Source organism: Mixophyes fleayi, chromosome 2 (genome assembly GCF_038048845.1).
Source record: "Mixophyes fleayi isolate aMixFle1 chromosome 2, aMixFle1.hap1, whole genome shotgun sequence".
NCBI lineage: Eukaryota > Metazoa > Chordata > Amphibia > Anura > Limnodynastidae > Mixophyes > Mixophyes fleayi.
In genome coordinates, this window is record NC_134403.1 from 308467708 (window position 1) to 308483937 (window position 16230).

Consider the following 16230-nt stretch of genomic DNA (forward strand, 5'->3'; position numbering starts at 1 on the left):
TTAGGAGATAACTTTCAATGCACTGAGATGGACTGCACTCCAAGGTATGAATAGTGGAAAACACATTAATGGATAAAGACTTTTTTTTGTCTTTGCTAGCAAACATCTCTCATTCCCAGCACACATCCAGAGATAATACAAGTTAACATTCAGACAAAGTTAGGTTTTTAGAAAACACCCAAGTCAAGTCACTCTCCCCAGCAGAGCTCATTAGAAGCACTTTTATTCAACATAAAGACCAACAGAAAATAATTTTAAAAAAATAAACTTCCCCTTTAATAGACTGGATTAAAACAAGTGCTCACCATCATCTATTATCCAGTCATCATCCTGCCGTTCACGGACAATCCTTGAGTACGCTTCCTCATCCACCTCCTCATAAATGCTTGCAATTTCCTCCACCTTATGGCATAAAGGATAAAAATTATATTTTTTGACTACAGAACAAATGCAAAAACATGGTAGGAATAAAAAATAAAGCTAATGTGTTCGCCTATTAACTATTCAGATATAGCTTCACATCACACCTAGGTTGCAAATGGCATTAAATGTGAACCTCCTCTACAAAACACGGGCATTGGGAATCTGTTTGACACTTATTTTATTGCTGATTATATGTACAAACAAAAAAAAAAAACAGCCACAAATAACTGACATGCAAGCCCAGAACATAAATCTAACATTAAACCATACATTCCACAACAACATAGATTTAAAATGAATGGCTGGAAAACACTCATGAAATCATATTGCAAGTCCGAAAGTAGCAGCTAAATCTGGCAAACCTTATGACTATTACTTGCATGGTTTCCAGCGAACCAATAAGCTGATATATATATATATATATATATATATATATATATACACACACACACACTTTCCACCCAATTATTCACAATATTCAGCCATCAATTGAAAATAGATTATGCTGCGAAACACTTCAGTCTTCATAATACAATTTCAAAAGTAAACTTGTGTACGGTTTAAATACAATAGAATTATAGACATAACATATTATAATATAGTTAAAGAGCAGATATATTTAAAGGGATAATAAATTCAAGGTATATATTTTTTTGTATTAATAAAATGTATCAAATTTGATTCTGAAAACCATCAAAGGCTACAAAATGATTTTACCATTATATTGTCAGGACCAACTTAGGTCTTGTAAATGAATTCAAAATAATTTGTATTACTGCTTGCTTCTCCTAAGTTTCACTGCCCTCATTCAGAGTATTTGCCTAAGTACCAATACTCCACAATGATAACATCACAAAACACCCAATTCTACAAAGTATTACACTGCTAGCTGTTTTAATTGCTTTGCCCCAATCGACAGCATTTTGACAATTTGCAGTACTCTATTATAACATCAACTTTAACATAATTCAGTGCAATAGAAGATAAGACTAGGGTAGTCATTCATAATTTTGCTTATATAAGCACAAATAGAAGTGCAAATTTTGAACAGCTTTGGCAACCTTAATATTGTGGGAATAGTTTTAATAGCAGATTGTAGTCCTGCAAACTTCAATACAGATGCAAAATAAGTTACCTCGTATTTGACTTTTTCACCAGCTTTCGCTTTTTTCAATCGTTCCAAGGCATCCTTACGGCCTTTCTTCTCTGTTTTTTCACGTCGTGAACGGGATGCTGCAAAACTCCCAGAGTCTGCCATGTCTGAAGAATAGATTGGGCAAAATCAGTACAATGCGTGCTTAAAGCCGTTTGTGTTTTTTGTTTTGTTTTTTACTTTAACCCCTGTAGTTTAATCTTCTCCCTTTCCAATAATAGGACTTTGGTGGAAGTCCCTCCCGAGACCCCCAATATTCACTCTACTTAGCAGGGTCACAGCGCACACACTGCTTTTTTCATAGCAGGAGTGATCAGAAACAGTAACTCAAATTGAAAGCTTTAGACCTGCAGGGTTGGATTTCCCTAAGGAGAGACCCAAGCAGCACCAGAGGTCCCAAACAGTGTCAGGAGAGCGGCCCAAACTATAGTACTATTATTGGGAAGGTTTTAGTACAGGGGTTATTTAAGTGAAAAAGCCATTTTACATAATGTACACTTTTAGCCTAGTGAACAAGTCTGACTAAAACAGTTGAATACATACTGAACAAGTGAAACATTTACTGTAACATTGTAATTACTACACAGATTTTAATGATTTCCAGTTAGTCTTATGGAGGTATTCAATTGACCGCAAGTTATTTTTTAACACCGTGCTAAATCACTTTAACTTGGTTTTTCTTCATTTTGGAACACGTTAACTTTACCCGCTATTCAATTCAATTTTGAACGCACTATTTTTCTTTGCTCAAACGGTCCTATCGCGCTCAAGCAGAAGGTCTATTGAAGGTATAGGGTGGGTGAGAGGCAGCCGCGTTAAGAGCTATTCAATTGTTTTTTAACACGGTACGTTAAACAGGTCAATGTGCTATTTTATATATCGCATCTCTTTGGGGTGTGCTAAAAGTAAAAAGCCTAAGAAAACTATTTGAAATCATGTAATGAAAAAAAATAAAAAAAAATAAACTATGTTTATCAGTGATGCATAACATGAAAAAGTTGATTTTATTTTAAAAAATTAAAAAAACAAAAATAAAAAGACACAAAAATCAATTAATTATATTTATGTATTTTTTGTACTGATATGTATATAATAATGTGTTTTGACATGGTATCGATAATTCTATAGTAAAAAATAGTAAAATAAAAAAAATATGCTAAGAAAGTACTGTATGTAGATATTACAAAATAGAAAGGTTGTGTAATGCAATCTAATGTATGCCAATCCTTTTTTTTTTTTTTTAAATACATGACCGCTTTAAACCCTCCCCTTCACTCCCCTAACAATTCGCTAGCACCAATGATTAACGTGCAGGTGCAGCGTTGCCGGTTTTTCAACTGAATTGCACAAGTTTTAACGCTGCGTTAACTAAAAACGGTCGCTCTAGCAGGTAAAAAGTCGCGCAGGATTATTTTTTTTTACGCTGCTGGAGAATAAAAAAAAAAAACTCACAGTCAATTGAATACCCCCCCACCCCTTAGCATGAAAAAGTGAAAAAAAACCCTGAAGACTTTGCGAACATTCTTTTTCACGCACATTCCTTACTTACTCTTATTTGATCCAGTACATCCAGAAGAACAAAAAAAAGAAAAAAAAAATCAGTTTGGATGTTGCCTTAAGATGGCCACATACACATGTATATTTTATCATGTGCACTGAGCTCCGCTGAGCACTAAAATGTGCAAAGAACAACTACAATCAATACAAGACTCAATCAGACTAAACTGAAAATGATGTCTGCTGGTGAGAATTGTGTGCATGCAGTTGTCAAGTACACTAATGGGATTCAGCCATTATGCCTAACAATCTGTCATATTTCTCCACACATGTGGCCATGTTTAGACAAATCCTAATTTTATGAAATACTTCCTATGGATCTCAATTGGTGCATTGGTTCTTTAGCCTTTAACTTTCACTTAATTCTATGCAACCCAGCATCACAACAAAAAGTAGAGCCTTAAACTAAGTGTAAAACAACTATGGTTAGAAATGCCACTAACTGTTCTAGGCACGTATTGCATGTGCCAACAGTTACTCTCCAGTCCCATCACTGTACAACATCTGTTCATCATTGTTTATTTCTAAGGTGCCACATGTTCCGCAGCACCAAACATATATGCATGGTTATCTTTTTAATTACAGAAGACACTTTCACCAACAACAAAGACCGATACACAGTAATGATTAACGCAACAATGTGCATACGTGTACAGGTTCATTCACTCAGGTTACTTTATCTGAAGTAACAGGACTAAAGAAAGTTTGCTAGGCTTTAATAACATGTATTGATCATGTAATATTAGCATCTGTGTGTACAATCCCTAAAAAGAAGTGTGTAAAACTACACTGAACTTGAACATTTACACCACTCACAGAAAAACTGCTATATATTTTGAATAAAATTAAAAATATATATTTAAATATAAATCCTTTATTTACACCTATTTTCTGCTGTATTTCACACAAATTTAATATGTCAAAACAAAAAAATATTACCTGGCAATGTAGATAAACTAGTGATACAAGCATAATTATTGTCAAATGACATGTTAAATGCACTCACTGTAACACTTACAGCTGCAATACCACCTAGAAAAAAACTTTTCAAAAGGTGCCCCTTCCTCCTAACAAGAACCCAGAGGGCTGCTACAAGCAGCAGTTTTTCTAGGGCAACTCTGTTCTTTCACAGCCCCAGCAGAAAATACAATGCCAAGCTGCAATCCAGAAATTGAGGTTCAAGACTGGTGCTCCTGCTCACACCCACCACCACTGTCATTTAAAGATTGTACACTTTATTGGTTTGCCAGTATTAGTAGAATGCCAGAAAAATATCTCCATGTTTATAGGTGGTAGAGCAACCTTATAAAAGGAATGCAATAGACACATAAGGTGCTGATGCATTTTTTTTTATTTTTAAAAAAAGAGTAATTTACAAAAACTGCATCAGCCCACAAGCGTCCCATTTGCCATTATAAGTGCATTGCCACTTTCCATTTGGTCACTTAGCCATATTAATCAAAGGAGCGGCTACTGAAATTAGGCATGAATATGATAGCAGGGAAACATCATCATCACCATTTATTTATATAGTGCCACCAATTCCACAGCACTGTACAGAGAACTCACTCACACCAGTCCCTGCCCCACTGGGGCTTACAATCTAAATTCCCTAACACACACACAGAGGACAGACAGACTAGGGTCAAACATTTTGCTTAAAGTAGCAAAACATGTTTTAACAATGTATATCAACACTATCCTTGCAAGTTTCTATAGAGCACCAGCCAACTTCTACACAACCATGGTAACAGGTGTTTTCCCCTAATTGACCCCAAAATGATTGATAATAAAAGTATAGCACACTTTATACATCAATGGAATCGCTTGAGGATCAAAAAACCAGGAAACCCGTTATTAAGAATAAAATGCACCACACTATATTATCTTGTTTTTTTTATTCTGCACAGAATTCCTAAATTTTACTCATTGCATTTGTATTCACATGACCCTGTACGTTACACAATTATTGTGGGCAATGAGATAACTGGCACTTGCAAAATTTGTAGAAAGTTTTTCGGTGTCATACGAGGATATCTAGACTATACTAATCCCCATACTGTATATAAGCATTACACATCCTGGGGCTATACTACTGCTTTGAAACTGTGGGGCATGCTGGGAAATACTCTGCGAGTACAGAGCAGAAACCGTATCAGATGGATTGACAATACACCGTCTGCCTTGTCATCCACTACCGAGTGTTATATACCCTCCATTCATCGGGTGTTACTATCCTATCCCACATCAAAAGCATATTACTGCCATATCCCCGCCTCCCCCTGGTTACCGTGCTGCATGTTGTCTCCGCTGGATGCAAGGGCCATGCTTTCTGTACTGGGCTAATGACTGGACCAGCGATCCTGGCGCCAAAACAGCCAAAACCGGACAAACAGAGCGCAGCAATCGAACTGGCGGGACTTGTTTGACCAATCAGTGAAAAGCCGGAAAAAAGCCGAGTTCCAATCAAGGCAAAGCGCTCTCTGCCTGTGTTTCTGTCCTGCGTGCGCGCTCCTGGGTCTGGGCACGTTCCACTTGAACTGTGCATTATACAACATGCACTAACCCAGTAGAGTCTGCTGGAGTATTGTGTCAGGTCAATATGACATCTTGTGTGGTCAATTATTCAGTATCCAAGAAATATAGATACGTTACTGTTTGTTGGAATGCATGTTTGCAAAGCAATTGAAAATAGGATTAAAATGATGCACTGATAAAAAGTTGTTGGGATTGAAGCTTTAAGGACATGCTAAATGTGCACCTACATTTTTCACATTTTTGTGATGTTTGGTTTTAGTTCAGCTTTGGTTTTTTTTTGTTCTATCCAAGCAAATGTCATATTTTTGGGGTTTGATGTTTTGGTACCACAGTCAAGTAACTGGACAACATTTAAATAAAATACAATTTTCATGATTATTTTCATAGTGCTCCTGATTATATTGTGTGACTATTAATTTTGTCAGCAGCTCTGTGCAAGGTGTTTGGTTTACTTATGTGATTAGTTTTTCAACTGTCCCTATTTAAGTAGGAAAATCCTGATTCTAATGAAGTTCTTTGCCATTTAGGACTTTTGGCTTATTTGGGTAGAGTTATCGTAAGTACTGTTACATATCATTCTAACTAATTTGTGTCATGATACCTATGTAGAGTGCTGTGGTGCTTTATAAATAAAAGATAATAATTAGAGATGTTCACTGACCCCCTGTGTTCTGGTTTTGGATCTGGATTAACTTCGTGTTTTGGTTTTGACAAAGCTCCCCTTGTGTGTTTTGGATTTGGTTTTGGATCCCGATTATTTTATTTATTATTTTTTTCGAAAATCCCTATTTTGTAAAATTACATATTTTTGCTTTCTACCATCAGCATGTACCCAAGAATGTTGCATTTTTTAGAGGCAGGCTACTCTGTGTATCATCTGCTTCACTAAGAGGTATATTATTATAGATTTGTAAGGCACCACAGTGTTCCACAGCAGCGTACAGTAGGGTAGACAAGGACATACATAAAACAAGACAAATGTAAAACAAGAATAGACAAGGCAGACAAAATGAATGAAGAAATGAAAACAAAGGGTATGGAGGACCCTGCACATTAGGAAGGGAAGAGGGCACAGCTGAAACAAGAGGAGCGAGTGTGGCTCACAGTGGAGATTGGGATAGTTGTGAAGGTGCATTAGTGTGAATAGTGTTATCAATGATAAGGTCACCTCTAAAAAAGAGATGGGTTTTCAAAGAGCATCTAAAGATTTGAAGGCTGTGGGAAAGTCTGATTGAGCGTGGTAGGGCATTCCATAAGTGGGGAGCAGCACGGGAGAAGTCTTGAAGGCGGGATCGAGAGGTGGTTATCAGAGACCAGACAAGGCGCAGGTCAGAGGTAATACCGCTGACAACCTGTTTGAAAAACTAAGGGATGTCTTTGCAATATGGTTTATCCTGCTTGGACTCTTGTTGCGAACGAGTGGATACAGTATGAGTTTTTTTTTGTTTTCTGTAGTCTTGTATTTGTTCTCCTGTTGATGATAAGGATTGAAAGTAAACAAATGAAAAAGTTTTGTGATATTAACTACACTTTGTTTTGTTTTTTTTCTCTTCTTTAGACAAGGACAGCCAGAGAAATATATTTAGGGGCAGGCAAAGCTGTCAAGTGGGCAGCCGATTTAAATATGACAACTGACAAATCGATGTTGTTGGGGTTTAATCTAAAATGTAAACAAAAGAAATAGTTAAAATGTAAGATTTGTGTTCCCTGCAGGAAAATGCGGTCTAGAAGGTGAAGGGATATGGTCAGGAGTCCTCTGGACTCTGGCAAGTTGGACGAGGTAGGTCTGTTACTCCCAGAGTGTATCTTCCAGGCCTAGCTGAGGCAGCACATGGTCTGACTCATCTGGGTAAAGAAGGTATGTGTAAGCTGGTAAGAGCATACTGGTGTGCACCAGACATTTCTTGTTCGGCTAGTAGGAAGGCAATGTCCTGTCTTACCTGAGTGAGGAAAAATGTTGAGAAGACAATACCAATAGAGCCATCCCATATCCCTCCTACAGATCGACTTTTTCCAGGTAAAACAAATCAACTTTATCCAATTGTCTCCTTGCAGGATTCTCAAGTATATCCTAGTGTACTGATGTAATCTATATCTGGGAAAAGGTTTATCCAAATGTGTCTAATATTGACATGTCATATTCAAGATTGTTGTTAGTAGATATGGTATCCCTAGAGTTATATAGAAAGTGATAGGGGTAATCATTCTTACTGGTAATAACTTTTAGATAATGAGTACAACGTATGGGCAGTGATAGTAAGCTATGTACTCTTTATCAGCCACAAGCCAGTGGGAAAATAGAGTAAACTATACTATCTAGAGCAAATTGAATAGAGTGATAGTTGAAAGTAGATTGGAGTGGCCAGAAGCTTTGGCCACTAGTCCTCCCGACTATCAGAACCACTCCTAAGCCGCCTCTTAATCTGTCTCCTTTTGAAATACTTTTGACTTTTACTGAGATGAGTTTATAATGAAGAGAATGTTGAAAATCTTGTAAAGAAAAGTAAATAGTTAGACAGCAACAAAGGACGTTCAAAATATTGTCTCCTGAGGTTTTACACTAACTGTTATGATGTTGGACTGGGAGAGTATGTTATGGACTGTAGCTTCCTACACTCAAGTTGTTTGACAAGCAGGTACCAAGTGTTGACTGCCATCACATTCCTAGGAGTAGCAAAGAGACACTTGGACACATTCCACCCACTGTAGAGGAGTTAACACCCAGAGAAGGTTCAAATTACAGCCGAGAATGATTTGTGAATCTGTGCCAGAAGACTCGCAATTAATAACACCTGAGCCAAGGACTTTGCAAAGACTGTTATTCAGCATGGAGCAGCGGTTTTCCTGTTTTTCCCTTTTCAGTGTTTCTCTCATCCTTATTCTCTTTCCAGGACAGTCAATTCTTTCATTAGTGATCAGGTGATGGAGACTGGCTCAGGTATGATACTGAGGAGGTGGGGATGAAGGAAAAGTTGGTAGCACAATCTGTTCAGCCAAATACACTATTCAATTCAGGGGTAAAGAAAAGTTATGCTAACCTTGGAGCTCGGAGACAGTGTGAGGAACTATTGTCTGAAGAGTATTGTGTCTGTAAGTACTGTGATGGCATAGTTAAAGAGAGGTGCATCCAGTGATGCCAGTCCTGTAATAATTTGGACTTGAAGGGGGCATCCAGAAGACTGATTATCATTCTTTGGTGGTTAAGGTTTTTGACCAAACTGAATGCTGAGTGTGCTCACACGTGCCTCACGGACTATATTATTTAGGATTAGTTCTCTTTCCACTAAATGTTTCTGAGGTACTCTATATATGGGGTAGTAGGGCAATAGAGGGAAGGTAATACAGCTGCATCGCTTAGTTTGAAGTCTCCCAATAATCGGCAGGCCAATCACCATTTCACATACAAGGAAACTTGAGTATTGGGAGACTGGACAGAATGAACAGATAATAGTCCGCCCCACAAATGTTGATTAAAAACCTGTTGATAGTATTAGAGTGTATTTAACTACAAAAGGTTAAAGGAGATCATAAATGAGATTATGATAAGACATAGGATGGTATTAGTGAAAATTTAGTGTTTAAATGTCATATAAGCTAAGACATGCCTCGACAGATGGACATGCTAGGCTTGAGGAACTTTATTAAAATATTCTATATTGATGTTACATATTTTATTGTACCTTGTATCCTTGCAGATAATGTACTACATATATGGGTGAAGGGCATACAAAAGGTTATCTCCTAGCTCCAAATGTACATGTTCCATAGAAAAAGAAAATGGTTTCTAGAATTTTGACTCGCTTTTATGGTAACCTGACTGATATCCACAGACGGTGTGGTTATACATAAGGGGGACATATATTACAGAGAATGAAACGTACTACTGAGATCCTGCAATAAAATTTTAGGGTGCGAGTGTTAGGTATACTCTCAAAGGGTGGAGTGTGAAAGTCAAATAATTGGATGAAGTAAATAAATTTATTGTTTTACCATGCGATTTTGATTAGTACGCCACGTGTTATGACGCAATCGGACGGATTAATAACACACACATTTACATTTGCACTTACACTTGTACATAATATACATTTATTAAGGTTCCAAACCACATTTATTTATTAGCAAAATGTATTAGAGATTATTTATACATAGATAAAATTATTATAAAGGTATTAATGGTTCAGATCCCCTGAAAGGTAAAGAATTTGGTCTCATATTAAAGCTTACTTCACCAGCATTAACCCAGTTTCAACAGCAAGTTATGAGCAATATAAGATTAGTACTCAAAAGTACTTTGGGGTTCAGTTTGAACTGGTTATTCGGAGGGAAGAACACATAGACAACAGTTGAAGTAAGCAGCCCTTCCTCTGTTAGAAGATCAAATGAACTGACCTATGACTAGCAGACAACTGGAACATCATTAACCCTGGCCCAATGAATACCTCTCTTGGTGTTATCTGTGTAGATAGTGACATCATCAGTGTTTTTATATAAACTGAAACTGCATATAAGCAAGCTTGTCTGGACGATTGTTCTCTCTATCCTGACTATAGTCTGAAGCTGAACAATGGACCTGGGCCCAGGACGCACTTGCGAAACTGTAAAGTATTTGGTTTTTATACTTTCCTGCTTACAATATCTTTTATGCATCATCACGGCTTGTTGTGAATCCTGCTATATTTCACAATTAAATATCTTTGTGCGTTGGAACCACAATAATCACATTGGACAATATTTATTGGTAAGCGATAAAACGAACTTAACAGAACAATAAAAGTGAGGTAGGCTGCTCCTTTCCTCAACTGCTAATGACCTCTTCTTCCAGCCAAAACATATATTATTTCCTCTACTGTTTCCTGATCTCTAAACACCTTAATAGACAGTTTTTGGAAAAATCATAATCCACCCACTATAGCTGCCCTTAGAAAATTAGTAGTGTATTGAGGAATTTGTTAGTCTCTTTCTTCAAAACATGCACCAAATTTAACTACACCCCTTCTCCTAGTCTTTGTTCCAATCTCCTTTGAAATACATTCTAAGTACCAGGGGCATCAAGGAACACAAAATTGCAGTGTTCACTGTCATATGCTCTGATTCTGGGTATGCACAATAGAGCATGTATTTGCATATACGTTCCTTGATGATTCAAGCCCCTAATCTGCCGCTGTTATCTCATCAACTGAAAAACCTTTCACCCTTCTTTACCTCCTCTCACTTCTTCCTCCACATTTTCCCCCCTTTCTATTTTACTTTTAACTAAAACAAAAAATCAAGCATCAAAACCACTTTTATTCTTTTGTGTTAAACATGCATTTGTAGTTATTTATTGTTGCCAATAACTTTAATGTTATCCTAGGTCTTCAAAACACTGTCCTATCCTGGTTCTCATCTTACCTATCTAATTGCTCTTTCAGTGTTACATTCTCTGCATTAATCTCTGCTCCACTTCCCTTATCAGTTAGTACTGAGTCTTGTGCTACTCTAAGTCCTCTGCAGTTCCCTTTCTATACCACGTCTCTTGGAAAACTAATAAGCTCCTTTGGATCTCAGTATTGTATTTTTGCGGATCAAATCTATGCTCTCCTGATTTCTCTCCATCGGTGTTGTCCTGCGTTAATGACTGTCTTTTTGCCATTTGATCTTGGATGTCTTCTTGCCATCTCAAACTCAATCTTTCAAATCTTTTAAAAACAGAGTTAATAATATTCCCACCAGTCAACATAAGTTACCTATCGACATATCTATTTCTGTTGACAACATGACCATAAACCGCACCCCGCAAGCTCGCTGCCTACGTCAGATCCTTGACTCCTTTGAACTATCCTTTATTTCCCATATCGATTCTATATTTAAATCATGTTTAAATCATGTTGCAAACATCTAAAAAAAAACATTTCTAGAATACGCACATATTTCACACAAGACTGCATAAACTTTAATTCATGCACTCATCATCCTTCTGCATTGGCTATAGCAATTACCTTCTTATACCCCATTCATACTGCGCCGAAAACCCGGATTTTTGCCGGGGCAAGCCCAGGCGACCAGGGTCGAGGCGCAGTATGAATGGTGTCAGGTGTAATTCCAGGGTCTGATGACCTGGGGCTTTGGTGGGATAACTCCCGGGTCTGACCCTGGTCGCCTGCACTGTGAATGGTAAAACACAGGTTTTTCAACCTCTCTCTCACCAAACACAATTATAAAGTTGAAAAGGAAAAAAAAAACACATCACAAGAAGAGCCAATCAGAACTCCTCTTGTGATGTTGCCATGGAGACCCTGGCAGACCTGTGTTCAGTATGAACAGGGTCTACCTGTAAATTTCTCTCCGTGAGAACCTCTGTCCCCCAGCAATATCCCGGGTTCATATACCCGGGATATTGCCGGGGCGGCAGTATGAAAGTGGTATTACTGGTCTTCCCCAAATCAGACTCTCATCCCTGCAATCTGTTTTTCATGCAGTAACTAGATTGATTTTCCTTACAAATCGTTCTTCCTCTGCTGAGCCACTCTGTAAGTCTCTACATTGGCTACCGTTTTTTTTTTACCAAATTCAATATAAAATACTTCTATTAACATATATGGCCATCAATAAAACTGCACCAACATACATTTCCTTAGTTGTCTCAAAATATCTGAACTCGACACCTCCGTTCTGCACAAGATCTTATCCACTCTCATTTCATGCTCCCATTCCCGGTTATAGGACTTTTTTCGTGCTGCACCTACTTTGTGGAGCTCCCTCCCTCACACAATAAGATTTTCCTCTGGTCTTCAAGCGTTCCCTGAAAACCCACTTCTTCAAGCAAGCTTGTAATATTCCTCAACCACCCTCTTAACCTCACTAGGTCACCCTGTTGCCACTCTTTACACAATTCACACACGACCGCAACCCTCTGACCCCCTGACCAACATTGCTGTGTGACTGGATCATATAGCCGACTAAGCACTTTTTACCTTTGCACTCCAGCTGGACCAGTATGCAATATGTAGCATTTAACCTCGTGAATCAAACTCCCATTGTCTGATGGATTGTAAGCTTGCGAGCAGGGCCTTCTTACCTTTCCTGTCTGTATTACTCAGTATTGTTTTATTACTGTGTTTGGTCCCAATTGTAAAATGCTACAGAATTTGCTAGCTCTATCTGAATAAAAGTTGATGATGAAGATTACATCCCCGGTATAGAATATATATATATATATATGTGTATGTATGTATGTATATATGATGTTTATTACCATTTTTTTACAAATTTGATGCTGTTAATAAAACGTTATAGGACAGATGACGGCTATGCACGGTTTATCAATTAGAAAAGCAGGCTGATTTCAGTGATCAACCTGTGGCAAATCACTTTGTGTTGCTGAAGCATCCATTACGTACTATGTATTACATGTTAGAATAACCCTTTTTTTTAGCACCATACATTAAAAGGAAGATAATTACAGCACCTGTGACATCTCAGATGTCCTTAACAGGACTCTTTTTATACAAACTTCCTAAAGCCTTTATTCAAAGAACAGCATAGTATAACATTTGACACAGGTAAACTGCACCTGATTAAGGGTTCTTGCTGCCTTAGACTAATACAATCATTGTGCCCCCTCGTCTTCAACACCAGGCTAATAGTGGTAGGTAAAAACAATCTTGTCTTAATTTAAAACAGTTTCCTTCACCCCTCCCCCCACTAATGTTTATTTTCCTGTGTTTTCAAAACTCATCTTCATTTGGCTTTTTAAAAGGGCAATTTTTGTCACTCATTTCATATTTGTTTTTTCTACAAGCTCCCACCACAGGCGCTTGATTGGGAATATGTCAATATTAAAACCTTACTAAATTTTCTTATGTTTTATTTTTACTTTGGAGAACAATTATTCTTTTATGTTTTAAAATGAATTTCAGTTTATACCTTTCACTATTTGTCCCACCACAAACGTTTTGTGCTCTAGGTTGCAGCCTAGTTACCCTTTTGGATAATCAGGCCCTGAAGCTAGACAAGGTGTCAATAGTGTATAAAACGAGTAAGAGCAAAGGTTCACATAATATAAACATATCACCGGTCTGAAAAGCTGAAAGTAAAGTTTTCTAACCTATTTCAAAGTGAAGTGTAATTGGCGAAGGTGCTCCCAAGAAGGCACATTGCTCCACATATGGTGGTCGTGCCCAAAATTATCGGGCTTCTGGGTTGAGATTAGAAGCCTGATTAATGCAATTCTTCAGGTGGACATTCCCCTAGAACCCAAATTCTTTCTACTCCCTCTGGGGGCTCCCTCGGCACCCCGACATCAGAACAAACTGATTAGGCACATTGTGTCGGCAGCTACTTGCCAATTAGCGGCAGACTGGCGTATGCAATCCCCTCCATCCATGCAGTCTATAATTAATAGAGTCTGGCAGACTCAACGGATGGAGTATATGACCAGCATCATTCGGAACACTTCGAGAGCTTTCGCCAAGGTTTGTTATCCATGGCTAGCCTTCTTTCAGGTGTGCCCACCCTTTACTTAACCCAGTTCTAATACCTCACTTCTTTTTTGGATTTCTCCTTTTCCACAATGGATCTAGTCCCCTCTTACTTTTCTTACTTTTCTACCTTCTTTCTCGCTCCTTTCTTCCTCTATACCCTCTCTCTCTCTCTTTCTTTCCTCTTTCAACAAAAACTTTGGGTCATTCGTTAATGCTACATTTTAAGGTTCGTTTGACTTAGTGTTTTGCAAGTTCGATGCTGATCACTGATTTGATTACTTCTTGCTTATTTGTTATAACTGTATTCACTTTGTCAATCGTCTCTTGTTGTTATTTTGACCTGACAAAATAAAACTTAAAAAAAAAAGTGTAGTGTAATTTAAAAGAAAAAAAAAAATTAAGGTGGTGTTATAGCTTGCTGCCTTTGCATGGGGACAAGGAAATAGAAGGGGGGGGGGGAAACCAGGTAGATCAAATCTAGGAGATTATATTGGAAAGATAAAATGTATGTGAAACTGTGAAGTCCACACGGTTCCCTCAGTTTGTTTAATGATTTAGAGGTGTGAAGAACCCTGGTGAAATATTACATTTTATATATGCTGTATTCTAATAATGACTTTTTGCAGAGTTGGGGCAAGAGGTTGTTTCCAATTATCACAATCTGTATTGGATGGAGCACACTTTCCGGAGTTTGAGCTACCAAACTTGGAGGTGAGGAGTCTAATGCGACACCAGGGACCCCCGCAAGGAGGTTTGGTCTTAACTGCAAGGGACGTGCAGGTCGCGGTTCTCCAAGCCAGTTGCCAGCGAAGCGTGGGTGAACACGAGAGTAGTCAGACGGACCAGGGTCAATACCAGCCAGAAAATGCAATACCAAATTGGAACCAGAGGCAGAGAGAAGACTGCAGGGATGGTGTCTGACAGTACAGCCCCTTCCCCTCTGTTGAGGGGTGGTTGGAAGACGACGCCTTTCTGAATCACCCAGGAGATGGGGGGGCATCAAGGTCCCTTTCGGAAACCCAAGATCACTCTTCAGGCCCGCACCCTTTCCAGTGTACCAAATACTGTGTCTTGCCACAAAGAACTCGGGATCTCAAGATTCGCTCAACCTCCCCCAAGATGGTATGAACAGGAGGAGGACCAGAGGGTTCCCTGAACAGTTCATTAAGGACCAAAGGTTTTAACAGAGATATGTGAAAGGTGTTAAAAATCTTGAGTGTTGGAGGTAACTGAAGTTTGTAGGATATCGCATTAATGACTTGGGAGGTACAGAACAGACCGATGAAACGAGCTTATTTCATGGAGGGAACCTGAAGCTTTAGATTACGGGTAGACAACCAAACTCTTTCTAATTTGTAGAATCGGAAGACACCTTTGTCAGCGAACCGTGGAGAGATTGTAACGGGCAAATGTCTTGGAGAAATTGGCTCGGGTCCGAGCCCAGATCTGAGAGAAATTATGAGTTAAGAGATTGGCTGCCGGAACGGAAGGCATCGGGGGCTCTGAAAGGGTGGGTAAGGTAGGGAAGGCTACCAAAAACCGTAAACAATGGAGAGGTCCCGGTGGATTCATGCAGGTGATTCTTATGAGTAAACTCTGCCCAGGGAAGATATTGACTCCAAGTAGATTGGTGCTCTGATACATAGCAGCAGAGAAAAGATTCCAATTCTTGATTCGCACGTTCGGTCTGTCCACTGGTCTGCAGGTGATAACCCGAAGAAAACTTCAACACAATCCCAAGATCCTTGCAAAAATCTCCAAAATTGGGAGGCAAACTGGACACCTCTGTCAGAAATGATGTCACGAGGACAACCATGAATACAAAAGATGTTTTTGATGAACAATCGGGCAAGTTCAGAAGCAGACGGTAGGCCCTTAAGAGGTATAAAATGGGACATCTTATAAAAGCGGTCAACCACGACCCAGATGATGTTGTAACCGTGGCTGACTGGTAGGTCCGTAATAAAGTCCATAGTGATGCTATCCCAGGGAGCCTCAGGGACAGTAAGGGGATAGAGTAACCCAGCGGGCACCCGCCTGGGAATCATGTGGCGGGTGCTGACATGGCAGGCCTGTATATACTTCTGAACATCG

The 16230-nt window shown here is 38.7% G+C and overlaps 1 protein-coding gene across 1 annotated transcript in view; it reads right to left on the reverse strand.

The window, feature by feature from the left end:
• POLA1 (DNA polymerase alpha 1, catalytic subunit) overlaps positions 1-5632 on the reverse strand; it is a 247459-nt gene extending 241827 nt beyond the window's left edge. Inside the window, exons 1-3 of the mRNA XM_075197823.1 lie at positions 5424-5632; positions 1559-1683; positions 306-402 (exon numbers count right to left, since the gene is read on the reverse strand). Coding sequence (XP_075053924.1) covers positions 306-402; positions 1559-1683; positions 5424-5460 — 259 coding nt within the window. The 5' untranslated portion in view covers positions 5461-5632. The remainder of the gene's footprint in view (positions 1-305; positions 403-1558; positions 1684-5423) is intronic.
• Between the last annotated feature and the right edge of the window lie 10598 nt (positions 5633-16230).